The 17501-nt window shown below is 39.0% G+C and overlaps 1 protein-coding gene across 1 annotated transcript in view; it reads left to right on the top strand.

Moving 5' to 3' along the window:
- Positions 1-17501, top strand: part of EHBP1 (EH domain binding protein 1) — a 226218-nt gene that overhangs the window by 171029 nt on the left and 37688 nt on the right. The window contains exons 15-19 of the mRNA XM_082306310.1: positions 1588-1735; positions 8702-8818; positions 12049-12176; positions 14841-14982; positions 15133-15239. Of these exons, the coding sequence (XP_082162436.1) occupies positions 1588-1735; positions 8702-8818; positions 12049-12176; positions 14841-14982; positions 15133-15239 (642 nt within the window). The remainder of the gene's footprint in view (positions 1-1587; positions 1736-8701; positions 8819-12048; positions 12177-14840; positions 14983-15132; positions 15240-17501) is intronic.

The following is a 17501-nucleotide window of genomic DNA, read 5'->3' as shown; positions in this document are numbered from 1 at the left end:
AGAAAGCAAACAAAGCCAATGTGCCATCCCGCTGCCTTGCAGGGCCCAGGCAGAATTGTCTTTCCAGGGAAAGGACATTAGGAGAAAAGTAAATCAAGGCAATCTGATAGGGAATCAGGGTTCTGTCACTCAGAGACAAGATATTGTGCTGTGTCCATATACTTTGTTTACTGTAGGGTTTTATGAGTTGTAACCTGCCCATGCAAGCTGTTAATGAGGCTAAATCTTGCTGCTTGAGGATTGAATTACAGCACACCTCTGGGCTAATGGTTATAAACAGAAAGTCCCATTAGGGCTGCATTCTGATTCAGTCATTTGCATTTTTTCTATTGTGCCGAGAACAATGCTGAGTAAATAGCTACAAACAAACAATTTACATGGAAATGGGTAAAATGTACCTAATTAGTATTTTGCACTTGTTTTATTAATGATTGCTTAAACTAAATAGCACTTAGCAGCAGCTCTTACCAGCATCTGCAGGTGTGGGATGCTCAGTTTCTGGGTTGGTGGGAAGGCTGCCAGGACGGCTCTCCAATATTAGGCAGTTTGTTGTATTCCACTTAGTTCAGGTCAACTGCCTATACCTGGGGTTTATCCTGGTCGTTATGTCAATAATACAAATTTATCGGCAGATTTGACTTAAAGCCAAACGCTGACTTTGTTGTGCTTATGAGAGTTTCTAATATTGAGGGGAGGAAGAAAACAGTCCTAACTTTGAAAAACTCGTATTTTTAAGGTGAAAACTGGAATTGTTTCTCTTATGGTTTAATGGGTTCTTATAGATATGTTTAAATGCATCTTTTTATTAATATTTTTTTAGTATGGTGGGTTAGTCTTTTCCAAAATTTCATGCTGTAGAACTTTGCTCATTTATGTAACTGAAATATTATCGTGCTTCTAAGATAGTTAATAGCTTTAGTGGGACAGCACTACCTGGGATGGTTCCAATATGATCTCTTTAATTACTGACCAAAGCCCCACTGGTAGGATGTTTTAAAGCGATGCAAAGTTTTTTCTGCTTTGGCATCTATTGTTCTTTCATTAATTTTCATTAGTTTATTTCTTTTTAAAAATGATGTATCCATTGAAGTTGAAGGATTAGATTCCTTTCCATGCCTCAGATTCAACGTCAGTTTACGTTTTGAAGTCAGCTTGGTGATTGGAGTAACTGAGAGCAACATCTGGCTTCTCATTTCAGTACTATGAGAGAATATTACTCAAACAAGTAATTCAATTTAGTAAAACCATTTTTATAGCCACGGTAAAACTTTTTGTAGTTACTACTTTGAGATGAAAGTGTCTGAGAATTTTCATCAGCATATTTTTATGGAACATAATTTATAAATGCTTTAAATTGCAAATAATTAGGTCTCTAATGCATTAATAATTTGGGGAATGCTTTAAAAAAAATTTGATTCATAGATGTCTTTAAATATTGTGGTGTGACACCCAACTGATATCGAGCATCCTATTTATAATGTGGGCCAAGCACCATGCTGTAAACCAGTTACTATCATGATGATCAGATTGAGAACGAAATTGCATTTCTGTCAATTACTGAGTTGGCAACTGTTCAATATATCTTAGCAGCAAGATGAAGAGCGGCGTCGGCAGCTGAGAGAGAGAGCTCGTCAGCTAATAGCAGAAGCTCGATCTGGAGTGAAGATGTCAGAACTTCCTAGCTACAGTGAAATGGCTGCAGAAAAGTTGAAAGAAAGGTCAAAGGCATCTGGAGGTGAGCTGAGGAACCTTGTATCTTATTCCTATGGCAACCTAGAAACCAGAGACCTTTTTGGGTATCACTTTTATTCACACTTCAAAACGTTGTTCATCAGGTGCACATATCAAAAGACCTGGCCGTAGATATGTTTCCTAAATCAGTGTTGTGTCACTCAATTTCCAACAATTAAAGGAAAAACATATATGTGATTGAAAGAAAAAGATGTTATGTGAACAAGTAGCTCATATTGGCCCATTATTTACAGATTTGTCATTACCCACAGTTCTTTAGAATTTTATGGTTGTTCGTTAAAATCTCTTCAATGTATATTTTCATACAGGAGCATGGACATAATTTTGGGGGAAAACAACATTAGAAATACTTAAGAAACTTTATTTTGTATTAAATGTGTTTAAAAGACTGCTTGGGAAGTCTTTTGACATACCACTTGCCTTTACAGGTTTTGAGTTGTAATATTGCTATAATGTTATTAAACTGACTTTGAAATGTCATTAAAATTCATATACCTGCCAGTGCTACGAGCTGGAGTAATGTAGTGTCACTCAAACTCAAATGGGTGCTGAAGCACACGTTTCAGTACAGGCTTCTTGCTCTTTTAGTGTCTTCTACGTATTGTAAGGGGAAATTGTGTTTCTCATACTAACGTGTAATTGTAAGCCAAAGTGTCAGGAAAATCCAGCTTTACGTTCACAGTGCACATAGATTCAACAACGATATTTTTTTTCTTCTCTACTACATGTGTTTTATATGCATATATATATTTAAATATAGTCTTATTGCACCATAAACCCTACAATTCTGTTCCATTTAACACCAAAGAGAAAAGCAGTTAGTTGTACATCTCCCTTTGGGTCTGGTCTTCAGTTTTCCTCTCTTTGCCCAGTAAACCAAGCTTGCCAACATAACTCTCTTTTGTGATAAATAGGGAAATTACATCCTTGATTGGGAGGGAGAAAGACAGGCTGAGCAAAATGGCAGAGTACTTGTATATTAAGTAGACTATGGTGTTCTTCATCCCTCTTCACGATTTATTATTCCTATGTTATTTAATTAGTTCTTCCTCACTGTTTATCGTGCCTGTACATAGCTACACCTGCTGTCTCTCCCCTCCAAGTAAGGTACACTTTCTGGGTATATCCTGAGTGCTCAGATGGATAGTAGTTAGCCTGTTTTGTCACAGCGACTCACTTATAGTGTTGCTAAATACCCCAATATGATGTTTTCTGGGATGTGGCCTTCCCTGTTCATATTTTCCTCTGGATTTTGCCATTGTTCTTCCTGCTGTTTGTTCAGTTTATAAACAGTCTCAGAGGTAGCTGTGCACTGTGCATATATATGAAAAAAATATATATATAGATTGCATATACACTCAGAGAGTTTCAGTGTTATTAGAGGAAGAGACAGTATCAGTACTGATGACAGCTTGTTTATAAAGTTATCACCACTATACCTGTTGGGTTTTATCCAGTATAACAATTATTTCACTGCTTTCTACTTTTGCATGTGCTCTGAGTTATCTCCTTAGTTTATATTTCCTACCTGGATTTTTCTTTGTTCATACAGTAGTTCGGCCAAGCTATTTGATCTTTGTTCTTTTCATGTCGATGTGCATTTTATAGCACTTCCTTTTACTTATTCATTCTCAAAAAGCTTTCCTAATGGCACATCTTCCACATACTTCTACCACACCGCTGGTAATGTCAGATGCCACACTAGATCTCCACTCAAGAAATTAATTTTTCTAAAATGGGGTAGTTCTGTGAAATGGCACCAACACTTTATAAACCAAATATATTACAATTATTTCTGGGTTTCATCTTTTTCATTTTTTGATTTCCACCAAAAATTAGGATTTAATAGACAAACTCCTTATTACAATTGGATTCTGAGTATTGCCCCTGACTGCATTCACATGTAGTAGGTTTTTTTCTGTGTATAGTCCTGTATACAATATGCAAGACAAGTTTATAGTAATATCTTATGTCTTCCAAACTCTCTTGGCCATTATGCTTCATTAATCTCTTCTTCTGCATTGATTGCTACATTTTAGTTTACAAAAAGGGAATGTACCAAATCATTTTTCTCTCTCTCAATTCAGTTATTCCAGAAAAAAGTGACATTTCAGCTTTAGGATTCTGGAGTTTTTAAAGACTAACTTCTTGCTCACTATTGTAGGTGAAAATGTGATCTCTTTCAGTGTTTCTATATGCTCAGCCAGAGTTTCATGCTTTGGCACTGGTGCTACATTCTGTTAAAAGGCTTTATTTAATCATGGTCTGAAAAACTCAAATGCCTATGGCAAGTTGAAACTTTTCTGGATAAGCAGCATCCTTTAGTACGAAATCCAGTCTTTTTCATAGGTTATTTGACGTGTGAGACACAAAATACTTCTTCCTGCCAACTGCCAGAGGGTTTGGGATGGCAGCTTCAAATTTATTCGATGTCCTACTAGCTGCAGGCTGATAAGTGGATGCCTTGAGATATGGGTCCAGGGACAGTATCAAGATAGGAATCCAAATATCCTCCCTTTTCCTAGCAGCGACGGCACAAAGGAATTGACATCTTATCTAGGTATTGTCCCCATGCAGTGGGACACCCATCTACTCTTTTGGGATTTGGGTGGTGTGTTTTCTTTACTCTTTGGCACATCTCCATCCTTTTTTTGAGATGGTGTCTTTGTGTGGATGTGGCTTGGATCTGGAGGTGGTGAGTAGGCAGTGGAGGGAGGGAACAATGGAGAAGACAGGGGGTAAGACAAGCATAGTGTGAAGAGGCTCTGGTGAAAAAAAGTGCCAAAAATAGGCAAAACTGGGAGGGGAGAAGAGAATAAACACAAGAATGGCACAGAAAAGAGATGTTAGAGGAGCAGGGAAGGAAAACAGGAGAAGCAGCATCCAAATGTATTACAAGACAAAAAAAGTTTTCAAAAATTTTGGAATTAATAACAAAAGCTGGAAAGGTGTACTGCAATTAAAAAACTTACCAAAGAGAGCCAACCAGCATTGCATTGCACTTGTATGCTTACAATTTTCAGGGTACGTTACAGATTTTACTGCTGAGGCAATAATTTGGAGGGAATGTACGTGGTAGCTCAGGCTTACTCATCATGCTTAGTCTCCAACTCATAAAACAGTGTTAAGTCCTGAATTTAATATTTTTAACAGGCAGTATTTGTATCTGCTGGCAGTTACTGCTGTACTTTCTTGTCCTGACATCTGATTTCTTGTACACTGAACCAGTATTTCAACTCTGCATTTCTTCCATTCCCTACCTTTCCTTCCTCTATTACTGTTCAGATGCTCCTGTCACATCCTGTAGCCTTAAAGTGAACTGTGTACCTGAAAGTACATAAACTAAATATCTGAATATCCACAAACTTGAAGGATTTCCCAGAGACAATCCTGGAGGCATCTTCCCTAAAGAGCAAGTACTGTTCATGCAACTCCAGTGACAGCTTACATATGCTTCTCCCACTAATGTGATCCAACCCCCATCAATGCTTTTACCTCTCTATGAAAATTGTTCCTTTTTAATTTTGTCTAGAATTCATGCAGTCTGCTGCAACTCTTTCACATGTGGACAAGCTTAAACCAAGCCAAGAGAATATCAATTTAACCACAAATTAAGCTTGAGCTTGATCTGAATAGTAAGACATATGAGCTATGAAATGCCTCTGGATCTTTTTTCCACCAATATTCTGGCATTTCCATTTGGTTCCAAACAATTCTTATTTTGCTTTCTTCAGTCCAGACTGCAGTCCAGGCTGTGTAGGTAGTGGTCAGTGCTGTTTATTTGTTGACTTAATCCTTTATCTTTAATTTTGTTCGTTTCTTCACGACATAGTAAAGTTTTGCTATCCTTCTAGGATCCAGATTTACATACTTTTCAAGGAAGCAGTTCTTTAGTACTCTTCTAAATACATGCCCTGGTTCTAGACCAAGTGCTTTAAGTTTTTCACACTAGTAATTTGTTCTTTTCATAAAAGATATCTGTTATCTCTTCGTCATGTTGTTCCTTTTATCATTTATAATTGCAAAATCTTGTTGTAACATGCTCCCTAAACACATTTCCCTGTTTAATACACTGGAAGAACATTGGACTGGAAAAAAAAAAAAAAGCTAGAGTAGTTTAAAACAAGGAATCTGTAGATTTTGAAAGATATTTGAAAATTTCTGAAATTACTTCAAATGAATGTGTTTAATTGATTTTTTTTTTTTTTTTTTTTTTAATAAAGTGTAAATGTCCTGATAATCATATTCAGTCAAAGCCTGCCAACTTTAAATTAAATACTAGGTCAGGTCATTATCTGACACTAGGAACTGGTGTCTTCAACATTCCCATCTCTTTTGTTACCTAAAATGGTGGTGTCGAAGTCAGTGACTCTGATCTCATCTCACTATATTAAATTAAAGAAAATCAAATAATCTAATATAAGCATTCCCTTAGTAGGCAGCAGTCTTAAACCCTGTCATCTTGTTGAGATTGTTTTGACACATCCAGCATCCTGCTGGATGACTGGTAGTTGTGAGCTGACCTTGTGAGCTGACTTCTTTGGCTGCTTTGGAAAGTCATTGCCTGCCTCTAGGCTCGAGGTGAATTTGGCTTCCTTCTGCTGCGGCAGTGTCCCTCTTTCTTTCTCTTCCACCTCTTCCAAATGTCCATGACCCTTTGCTGCTTTTAGCCCGGTCATGCTTTCAGTGTTCCACCATGAGCTCCAGGATACATTTGGGAGTACCATGGCCTGAGTGGCACTCAGTTTCTCTGACACCATCATGAAGGATTGAAAAGCATGTGAGAAGTCTAGCTCCTCATTAGAAAAAGTAGAGATGCTTTGAAGAAAATTCAAAACTTCAGAATTGTTGCTGTTGCTGCTTTACCATTCTGTTTTCTCTTCAGTGTGCTTTTTACCCCATCCCTTTCTCCACTTCATGATGTTCACACTGTGCCCTTCTACTTTGTTCACCTACCTCTGCACTACCTGAAACAACTAGAGTCCAGATCACAGAACGATATGTGTGAATTTAAGTGGGAACAGAAAGGATGTCGCAGAGAGTCCTCAGTGTTTTTGCCCACCCAGCTGTACACCTGAAGCACCATCTGTCAGGTCCCAGGTCTGGTCACAGATCCTGGTTTGGCTGGGGAGAGATGTTCTTCTCCATCCATCTGGCTCAAGCTGGGGCAGTTTGGAAGAAAGCTGGCTCTTCCAGGGACCATTGAGAATTAGTGGAGAGGAGCCCAGGGAAATCATGGTGGTCAGCTGAAACAGAGGGGTCCTACTTCACAGACTGTTGCTCCATCACACATGCAACAGATGTTGAATAAGACACTGAAATGGAAACTTCTTTGCTCCTGTCTGTCGCAGCAAGAGCCTTACCCTGAATCAGCAGAGGTCTGCAAAAGACATTGATTAATTACAGAGGAACTGAGAAAGCAGCTGGTTAGAAAAGAGTAGCAGACATATAAAAAAGTCAACAGGCTCCTAAAATGGGAATTATAGGGACTGTGGAGATAGAGGGGTAAGGAAAAGAAACAACTGTATGACCTTCGTGTCAGCAATGTGGGCCTGAAGTGCAAACTTCAGGTCTGGGGATGAGGTTTAGTGTATTTCAAAGACAGATGATGAGTGATCGGCACCAATCCTGGTCCAAACTTCTGGTATTCAGGATTATGGCATCTTGGTGCTATGTTTAGGATCCTTTTTGTTTATATGACGTTTGAATGTACCAATGTCCTGTAATTATAATTAGTATTTTTTCCTATTGTGAAGTGTTCTAAAGTTCCTTTAGTTACTATATGTGTCTTCTTTCTCCAGACGCACTCCAGCCTTCTCTTTTTTGTCATTTTTACACGCATGCATACATACATAGGGAAAAAAATGTTCATATAAGTCTGGACAAGTGTAGATAGCATTTGATATGAGACTTGAAAGTGAGTAAATACAATGCAACTACATGCTTTGAAAGTACTAATCTAGCTTTTATAGACTTCAATTTCATTATATATTTGTATTGAAAATGTGAGTCAGGATTTTTTTCTGGGATCTGCTTCACGATTCAGCACTTGCTATTTGATCTTCCTCAGGTTACTTACTCTTTCTGTGCCATAATTTACCTACATCATCATCATAATTGTAATTATAATGATTGCCTACTTCATAAAACATTATGGGGCTCATTTACAAGTGATATTCATAAGCTGCTCTGAGAAACTCGGTAGAAAGATCCCATAAAAAATATAAAGTATAATTACAATTATTTTATTTAAAATGTACATAGCTTACAAACAATGCTGATTCAAAGTGGTGCAGTAAGGCAGCAATCTGTGAGTGTGCTCTTGTTACACCTGAGGTCAGCGCTTGCTAAGCGTGATGTTCCAGGTGGTAGTTTTCCTCCTCATATCAGAAGTGGTAGGAAAATCTAACACCTAAGCAAGGTACAGTGATCACTGGTCTACGATATATTGTGCAAAGTAAGGAGTAGTAAGTCTCACCGAGCTGGGAACTTGGTACCCGGAGCTGCTGCCTTTCTCAAGAGAGCGTGGCTCCCAGGTCCTTCTGTGGGCCAGACCCATCCAAACCTGCTGTATGCCGGCTTCAGCACCCATTCTGCATTATGAGAACTGGGAGCCTAGGGGAAATTATTCTGAATCCAGTTATAAGGAAAAGCACATGTGCTTTTCAGAGTTAGCCAGAGATTCAGCGCAGAAAACAGCCACTGCTGAGGCCAGACTCTACTTCTATTGTAGCAGGTGTTTCCAGCAGAGCCCCCTGTGTGTATACTGAATTGCATCAGTTTAAAGATAAATCCATGAGTGGACAGAGTGAAATCTCCTTCCAGACTTATTTAATGATTTGCATTTTTATCATAACTCAGCTTGTTCTCTAAAGCATTCATTTTTTTTTTAGTGATGTGGCGCATGTACGTAAGAAAATACTAACCTTCATGCTGTATGTTCCTACAGATGAGGATGAGGATGATGATAATATTGAGATAGATACTAACGAGGAGGTCCCTGAATGCTCTGTTACTGGAGGTGGAGATGAGCTTACTAACCTAGAAAATGACCTTGATTCAACGGGTAATTTAAATAATGGCTATTTTGTGTATTTTGCATGACTAACACTCCATCATCGTATAAGTACTGATGTGCTGCTTCTCTCTGTCATAGCTTTATTCCTTTGTGCCTTTTCAGGTCTTTTAAACCCTAATGCTTATTCTTTTTCGATGTTTTGCATTCACGTTTAGTTGAAATTTAAAATCAGCAACAAAATCATTATTTCCAACAATGGCAGATTTAAATGCCTCTTGCTGTTTCACGGGGAAGGGGACCCCAGGCCAGATTTGTAAAGCAGACACACCTGAAATCACCCTCCCTGGATTGTCCCAGCAAAGCAAGGTGGGCAGTCCAGAGGAGTGAGCAATCGCGTTGGTGAGTACAGCTGCTGCTCTCTGCACTGACATCCTGGACCATGTCATCAGTGAAGAGGAGCAAGCATGTCTCTCTTTCCATGTAGGCTTGGTATCCTTCTGGTTCCTTCCTGAAGACCAGTTCTTGTATTTATACCTTATTGCTCCAGTGGGGACCTGAAGATATAAATTTGAACAGAATTAGTCCTATTTACTTTACAAAGATCAAGTAATAGATTTTTAATAACACATATTAAAAGCATTCATATTCTTGTAGAAATACTTGTGTAATCTTAGCACATGCTGCTCAAGTAATAATAAATCATAGTAGTGGTATTTCCCATTTCAAAAATTGTAATCGAGCAAAACTGGAGTTCAGGTTCCTCCATAGATGATAAATATGTCAGGATCTTACAAGGGAGATGCATATTTAAAAAGGTGCTAGATCGTCGAAGATGTGAAGGTAATTGCCCATCAGTAAGGGGCTCCTCTGTTCACAGGGAATTACTGAAGGAGTTTGTTCTCTGTACAAGTCTGCCTGTTACCAGCGGCCCTGGGCATTGCTGAGAGCCTCTTTGTAGTATGGTGTGCTTCTCTGCCAGGGCGTTTCTGCTCCCTACAAGTTAGCTTGAGCCTGGAGAAGTGCGGCAAGCCCAGGACAGCATCAGGATAAAGGCAGTACAAGAGAGAACTTCTTACAGCATCCTCTGACTTGGTTCTGCCCATGCCAACTGGACCCAAGTTTGTAGCCCATAATATATTGAATCAAAAGACTTAATTTAGTGTTTGCTCTTTGTAAATTAAACTGACAATGATGTGTATATAGCCCTTTCTTTCTAGTCTTTTTTGGATGTGAAAGATTTGAGTCTTTTTTATTTTTTTTTTTATTTGAGGATTTCCAAACACATAAGAAAATATATTTAGTGTTTCCAGCATTTGAGTTAAGCTGATTTAGAGCAGAATCCTGTCAAATAATTTTCCAATAAATACTGGTTCATTTTAGGAGAAATAGAAAATCAGTAAATGAATATTCCTGTCACATAGCCCCAGTGACTTACCAACGTTTATTTCTGTGGCCCTTTTTTCTTGAGAGAGACCACCTCAGGGATACAAACCCACTACCCAACGCTTCATCTACCAACTACAAACCCACTACCAAATGCTTCATTCATGGGAAGACATTCTGGAAAAAATCTGAGACATCATTTTGCAGTTGAGTCTGCACAGTAGCAGGAGGGGCAAACGAGTAAGGAAGGGGATGGGCAATAATACAGAAAGCAGTCTAATGCTGTGGTAGAAATCAGTGTACAGAGATTTCGGTGGGATTCTGCCAATTCATACCAAGTTCTAATGAAGGCTGAATCTCCTGGGAGCATCTACATGCACAACTGTAAGGGACGTTTTGCATTTGGGATCATTGCGACCATCTTAATTAATTTGTTTCCTGCTGAATCTTAGTCCCTCCCATCTCTCTCAAGAAGAGAAAACTTTTTTTTTTTACTTTTACTGCCAGTTGTTGGTTTTAAATATTGCATCTGTCTGTATTTGTCAGTACTATTACCATACGCTGCTGTGAATGTATCTGATAAAATGTGAACCTCTTATATCATAGTTATTACATGATGTTTATGTATAAACCCACGAGAATGTGCATGTACTTACATGTGAGCCTCAATTAAGGGCACCCTGACTGGGTGTGCCAGAGGAAAGGGAAACTGTCCTTCGTCATAACCCAACCCAGCCCATTGCTGCTAGAGGCAGGCATCATTTGATTGCCAGCATGCCAAAAATATTTTGGCTAACGTGAATTGGAGCACTCCAAACCTTGGAAGGAGCTGTGCAGTAAAACAGTCAGGGCTCCACTTCCCACACCAGCTAGAAGTTACCAGTCTGCAGTGAAAAACTCGGGCTGTGCCTATAGAAAAACATAGCAACTGCTACTTTCTGTGTGTTTGACCCAAGGCCCAGATGTACATGCATAATATACGCAGGTGATGCTGCATTTGCTGCATTTCAGGGGCGATTTCTTCCGTGGTGCTGCATGTAGAGTATGTCTGGGGGCTTCTGCGCCAGCGTTATTCTGCCTTCCTACCCAGGGTTAGCTCCATAGATCTGTGCTGCAGTTTGTTATTAACACCTTTCTCCGTATTGTGTGTGTATGTGTAGGTAACTGTGTGTGTAGGTGTGTTACAAATTCATATAGTCAATGGTCATGTACAGAATGAACGTTATTGGGAGGTAAAATTCTCTTATTTCTTTGGGCTGTGATCCAAGTTGCTAAAACTGATGAAAAAAATTTTGGGGCTTTAGCAGACTTTGAATCTGTCCCTTCAGTACAGTTACAAAGCGTTTTACACTCTCACGGCTTCAATGTATTCTATAAATCATAGTAAAATGTTACTAGAAAGCCGTCTCTTTTGATAATGAAATTTTAGCATTGAGAAGCTGTGCCATGGAGCCTTAGGATGAATTAGTAGTTCATAAATTTGAAGGGTTATCAGTACATGGAATATGAGATAAATTGTTATATGTCATCTTAAAATAAATGGCTCTTTAAGTGTGGTTTTATACCAAAGTCTAGGTATGTACAGGTTGGGAGTAACTTAAAGTAAACATTGTCTGCTTTCTGTGTTTTTTCATCTACTGTCTTCAAGCACATTTACTTGTTCAACTGAGTATTACGTATATTTTTTTGAGAGAACTTAGGCGTTTTCTATATACGTTACACAAATCTACGCCAATCCAATTTGCAAAAAAAAAAATTTTCCTTCTAGTTTTTACTTTTTTAGTTTGAAATGATAGTAAAGTGAATGAAATCTACCTTTTAAATTGCTACATTGTTGTAGCGACTCTGTATTTAAATGCATCTCACTCTGTTGTATGTGGTATTTGCATATTTAGCAGAACAAAACAGTAAGTTGGTGGATTTGAAGCTGAAGAAGCTCCTAGAAGCTCAGCCACAGGTGGCAAATTCACTCTCCAGTGCTGCTCAGAAAGCTGTAACTGATAGCTCAGAGCAAGACATTAAGGTAAGTTTTGATTAATGCTTTTGTCTCAGTACCTGTGTGTTCTGATTTTGGGTTTGTACTTCGTGAGGAGGAAAATGATTTCTTATCAAATCCTTCACAGTAAGAAATGCAGAAAATCTTCATGGCAGTGCAGTTGCATAGTTTGCAATGCTCTGGGTTTTTTCCTGTTGATTAATCAACACATTTTCCTTTTTTTTTTTTTTTTTTTTTATCTTGATACTTGTCATTGGCATAACAGTAAGAGATATAAGAAGCATTTCTCAGTTCTTATTGCTTGGGTTGTCACTTAAATGAGAAATACAGCACGGGCTTCATCCTGCTGCTGGTACAGTCAGCAGGAAGACTCTCCCTGACTTTACCGGAGCAGGATTGGACTCTCAGTGATTTGCCTCACTCCCAAGCCTGACTCTCTGTTTTTCCTGTATTAAAATTAAGCTGTGGTACACTTTAAAGGCATACATACTTGGGTGCTTGACAACGAGTGCTTCTGAGAAAAATAGACGCGAGTGTGTGGCATATGCAGTCATTTTGCCTATTCTTAATGTTCACCATTTCAGCATGAAGCGTGCACCAATCAATTTTCCATTTCATTTTCTTAATTAGACCCCTTGTGTTCTTACTATTATATTTTTTTGAAAATAGTCCCTGTATGTCATTAATATCCTTATGGCTCTGGGGCACTTCCAGTTGCGTATAACTTTTCACCCACCTGCAGTCTGGGGGGAAAGCACTGCTGACTGAAAGGATTTCCTTCCCCAGATACAGAGATGCTTTGAAGTCCCAAAACAATGACTTTCATTGCTTTTCCCTTACACTGTCGGTTCCTATAAATTGGTGATGAAAGTGTGTGGCAGCAGCAGAGGACTTTCGGTCTCTATCTTTGAACAAAAGGAAGCCTGGATCAAGTCTGATTTTTGCGTTCAATTTAGCTTTCTGCAGTGGATTTAATGCAAAATGAAGCTGGCCCAAGAATAATACAATGGATTGAAAAGGCTAACTGAATTAGCGGGCTTAGAGGAATACATTTGTAAAGTGGCAGAAGTCCCCAGTCATAAAAAGGTTTCTTAAAATGGGATTTACTGGCTAATCACACTGATATTTTCGCATGTTGCCAGGCCTAAAAAATTAGTCATGTTTGTTTATTTTGGTAAAGACTCTGGTTTAGGCTGTCAGATGGTTATTGTGCTAATAACAGGAAACCACCTTTTATTTAACCAGAATCATAACCACCCAATTAGTGCAGCTGAAAAGTCATCCAGAGCATATGAGCGATACTTTTTTAAAGCTTAATTCGACAAATGACACACGGGCCGCCTCTTAGGGTAATTTGGTATCACCTAACCTGACGAAAATGGTATTTCTCTTTATGAAAAGCTTCCATGAAGGAGTTGCTTTTTTTAAGGTACTCCCACAAAAGGTGCAACTTAACAGTTTATCTCTGTGCACATCTTTCTAAGGAAGAGTTGGAAAGCGGCATTATAAGGAATATATGGTGTCCATCTGTTCTCATGGAGCTCTCGGCATTGAGGTGGATTTGTTTTTTAATAAAATGCAGTTTACACATTTCCAAATGAGGCATTCTGTGTTTGTGGAAAAGGATAAACTGTTACCTTCCCTTGAGGATTGTGTATCCCCGGCCTCCTTGAGGCTAGAGAATAGGCCATTGGAGAACTCCCTCATTACCGATTGTCTCAATGCAGAGGAAGGGCAAAGTCTTGGTAGCTTTTGATAACCAGTTTCAGCATTCAGCAGGCTTAGCTATTAGTCATGCATCTTAGCCTTTCCCTATTTACTTTCAAAACACTTAATAAAAATAATAAAAGATTAGGTATAAAATGAAATATTTGTTTGGTACACAGCACCTCGGTATCTGCAGTTTCCACACACTGCGGTGGTTCAGTCTTCTGGGATATTTCGTGTTGATAGAACCATTTGAATTTGTTACCAGTATTAACATAGGAAGCCCTGGAAAAGATAATTGTAGTTTCCTTAGCTGTAAAGGGCTTACTTACAAATCTGGCTTTGGAAAGTTATAGCTGATGAAATGCAGTTCAGTGGGGTAGTATTATAATCCTACCTTTTAGCCTTCATCCAGCATTAGTGGTTTATCTCAATGGGCATAAAATTAGAAACTAGTTCTTCTTGTCATACAAGTCTGTGGGACTACAGAAAACGACAGATTTCTTTACCGGGCAGGGAGACAGGCTAAAGGCAACACGCTTTTAAAACGATACAGATTGTGTTCGGGGTAGAGACACTGCTACTTGGCAGCAGCCTGCGCAGCGCTTGGCAAATCAAAGTTGCAAAGGAGCGATTTTTCATTTAAAATCGGAATCACTGGCAAATACTTGTCACAATTAATAGGTCTGGCTGTTAAGTAAGTAGAGAGTCCTGCAGGAGGGTGCCCACGTAGCAAAAAGCCAGTCGTTGCCACCACACATTAAACAAAACAAAACAAAACAAACAAACAAAAGAAAAAGTAAAGTTAATCACTCTTCTTTTTTTCTGCAGCTGATACTTTCACCCTATATAAACCACAGCCTGAGTTGTGAAATCCTCTTTGCAAAAGCTGCGTCCTGTCCCCTTGCCGAAACGTACCTTTCGAATTCATGTCTTCCCGTTTGTAAACAAAAGAAACTGTTGTGTGTCTGGGTTTTTTCCTAGCAGAATGGAACAGAGGAACATCGTGCTGAGCGATTACAAAAAGCAGCAGAACGGTTTAGAAATCCCGTTGTGTTCAGCAAGGACTCTACCGTCAGAAAAACTCAGCTCCAGTCTTTCAGTCAATACGTGGAGAGCAGACCAGGTAGGAGAAAATATAAAACCTGTTTTCCCATCTTATGATTTAATAATATTTAACAATAAATATATGAAAACCTGATAATGTAAGTCCACGTTTCAATACATAAATATCAAGCTTTATAATAATTTTACATGTCTTTCCCCTTTTTTCAAGAGATGAAAAGGCAGAGATCAATACAGGAAGATACAAAGAGAGGAAATGAGGAGAAGGCTGCGATAACTGAGACTCAGAGGAAGCCATCAGAAGATGAAGTGCTTAATGTATATTAATTTTTTGTCTGGTTTCATGATTGCTGATAATTCCAAACTGTATGTGGAAATAGTGCCTTTATTTGTTAAAATGAGATGTTAGGTTTTTTTAGATGTCAATCTCCAGTGCATTCAAAGCAGAGTGAGAGGGGTGCACTGTTGAATTAGTCTGCAGTGTGGTGATAATTGTCAGATAAAAAAAATGAATTTTTCAGAGTTCCACAGGCCCAGCTTCCTTGAGACATTTCCATCAGGGCACTTCCCATAAAGAGATTCCAGTATTGATCTACCGGGAGGATTTTAATTATTACAATAGCAGATACCGCAGAGCTGCAGTTAGAGGGAAGAGTCACATGAGACCTGCTAGAATTTCTCAGCCAACCCATTTTGTTGGCTTGGGTTAATGGGTGTTCAACCTTTCCATTATCCAGATCAGCCGTGAATTACTAGCTGAATGATGTTTGCATTAATATAATATATATGGTAATTTCTTCACTTAATTAACGGGGAGGTTCAGCTCAGTAGGGGTATGGGCTGATCATGTGTAAAATTGATTTGTGAGGGAAATATTTGATAGACCGCAGGGAGAAAGCTAGTTTTGATGGACAGCTGCGGGACAGAAGCAGGAAGAACAAGTTTTAACCTGATTTTTTTTCGTCTGAAAACACAACACAGCCTTTGATGGTGGTCATTTGTTGCTCTCCACAATTTATCTAAACATATTTGTCATTTTTGCTGAAGGAATCTAGAGCTGAGTAGAGATTTTGTACCGGTGTCATATCTACACCAAAACATCGAACTTTTTAGGAGCCATAGTTATTTTTAGCCCAGTTGTACTTTTACAGAGCTGAAAAGGTCTGGCAGAGTAAGCTCACATTATATATGCAGATGATACACATGAACTCTTGGGATATTTCAGCCTGACACAGCATTTCTTTTCATCTTCTAATAACAATTGTTAACAATTATGCATGCTGACATTAGGGAAGTTTTCATACTATTTTCAATTAATTATAGTTGATGAAAGGCAATACATTGCACATCACCTCGACTCCCCAGCCTGATTTTTTTTTTTTTTTTTCCCCCCCTTCAGGAACTGCTCTCAGGGAGTTTTGTTGTTGTTATTTTTCTGGCTATACGACAGGTAGAGAAGGGGTTTCCATTAGAGCTGATACTGTTTGCTGTTGTGTAGGAAGAGAAGGACCAAATTAAGGGGGGCATAATGTGCTTAAATTCAGATACCCCAAATTTCAAAGTTCTGTGCTCGTTACTGGTCGTGGGAGCTCAGCCGTGCCATTAGTCTTCACTTTGAACATGTCTTTATTTGAAATAATATGCTGATGTGATTATTATACCTGTTGCCTGAATATGAAGCTGAATTGATGATTTCAGACACATTTACAGAAAAACCGTTGAAAATGTTCAGTGAAAGTATCTGAGACCCTTATGCAGCAACAAGTTAGCTTCCAGTAGGGAAATAAAAAAAAAATAGCCTCAAAAAAACCCTGTATATTTTTCTGTTCCCAAAGGACAGTGATTTTAGTTCCATCCTTTACAGAGTGCAGATGAAACATGGAATCATTTTGCCAGGGGGGGGTTTCCCAACTTTAAACCGTTCTCCAAAGCTCTGGGGCAGGAGTAGGAGGAAGAAGTGGATGGGGTTACTCAGAAGGAGTAATATTTTTTTTCCTAACTTATGCAAAAATATGCTGCAAGAATGACATTTCAGCATTGTATACAGCTCATAAAAACTGGGTACAGCCAAAACACTGTGTGAAAGTTGTTAAGCCACTTGAGAATAACTTGGAAGTACTAAATGACTGTTCTTGGGCTCCTAGAGAGACAGCCAAACCACTTTGGAAATATTTGTGTGGTCATCTGCGGGGCAGTGCTGAGAAGTTATAGGGTACAAGAGGCAAATGTGACTCGTTAGCGTTTCCACAGCTTTCTCGGTAAGGTTCAATACGATTTATCAACTCGGCATCCCAGGGCAGCCTCCTGGCTGAGAGTGAGCCTGCGCAGAGGCAGGACAGCTCACGTTAGTCCCTGTGCACCTGAGTGTCTGCCCAGTGCCGCTTGTCACCACTTCTCAGGATAAGAATCACAGTTAGAGTAATTAGCGGTATTTTTACAGATCACTATGTAGCAGGGCAATTGCCTGTAGTCAAAGAAACCCAGAGAGGCATGATAGCCCAGGCTGGTGAGCCTCGGCATTACAGTTGACCCAGAGGAGCTAAATAAGCCAGGGAGCTTGTGTCAGGTTTGGTTTTAATC

The sequence above is a fragment of the Platalea leucorodia genome (assembly GCF_965183815.1).
Source record: "Platalea leucorodia genome assembly, chromosome: 3".
NCBI lineage: Eukaryota > Metazoa > Chordata > Aves > Pelecaniformes > Threskiornithidae > Platalea > Platalea leucorodia.
Note: the sequence above shows the minus strand (reverse complement) of the source record. Positions and strands in the feature narration are given on the sequence as shown.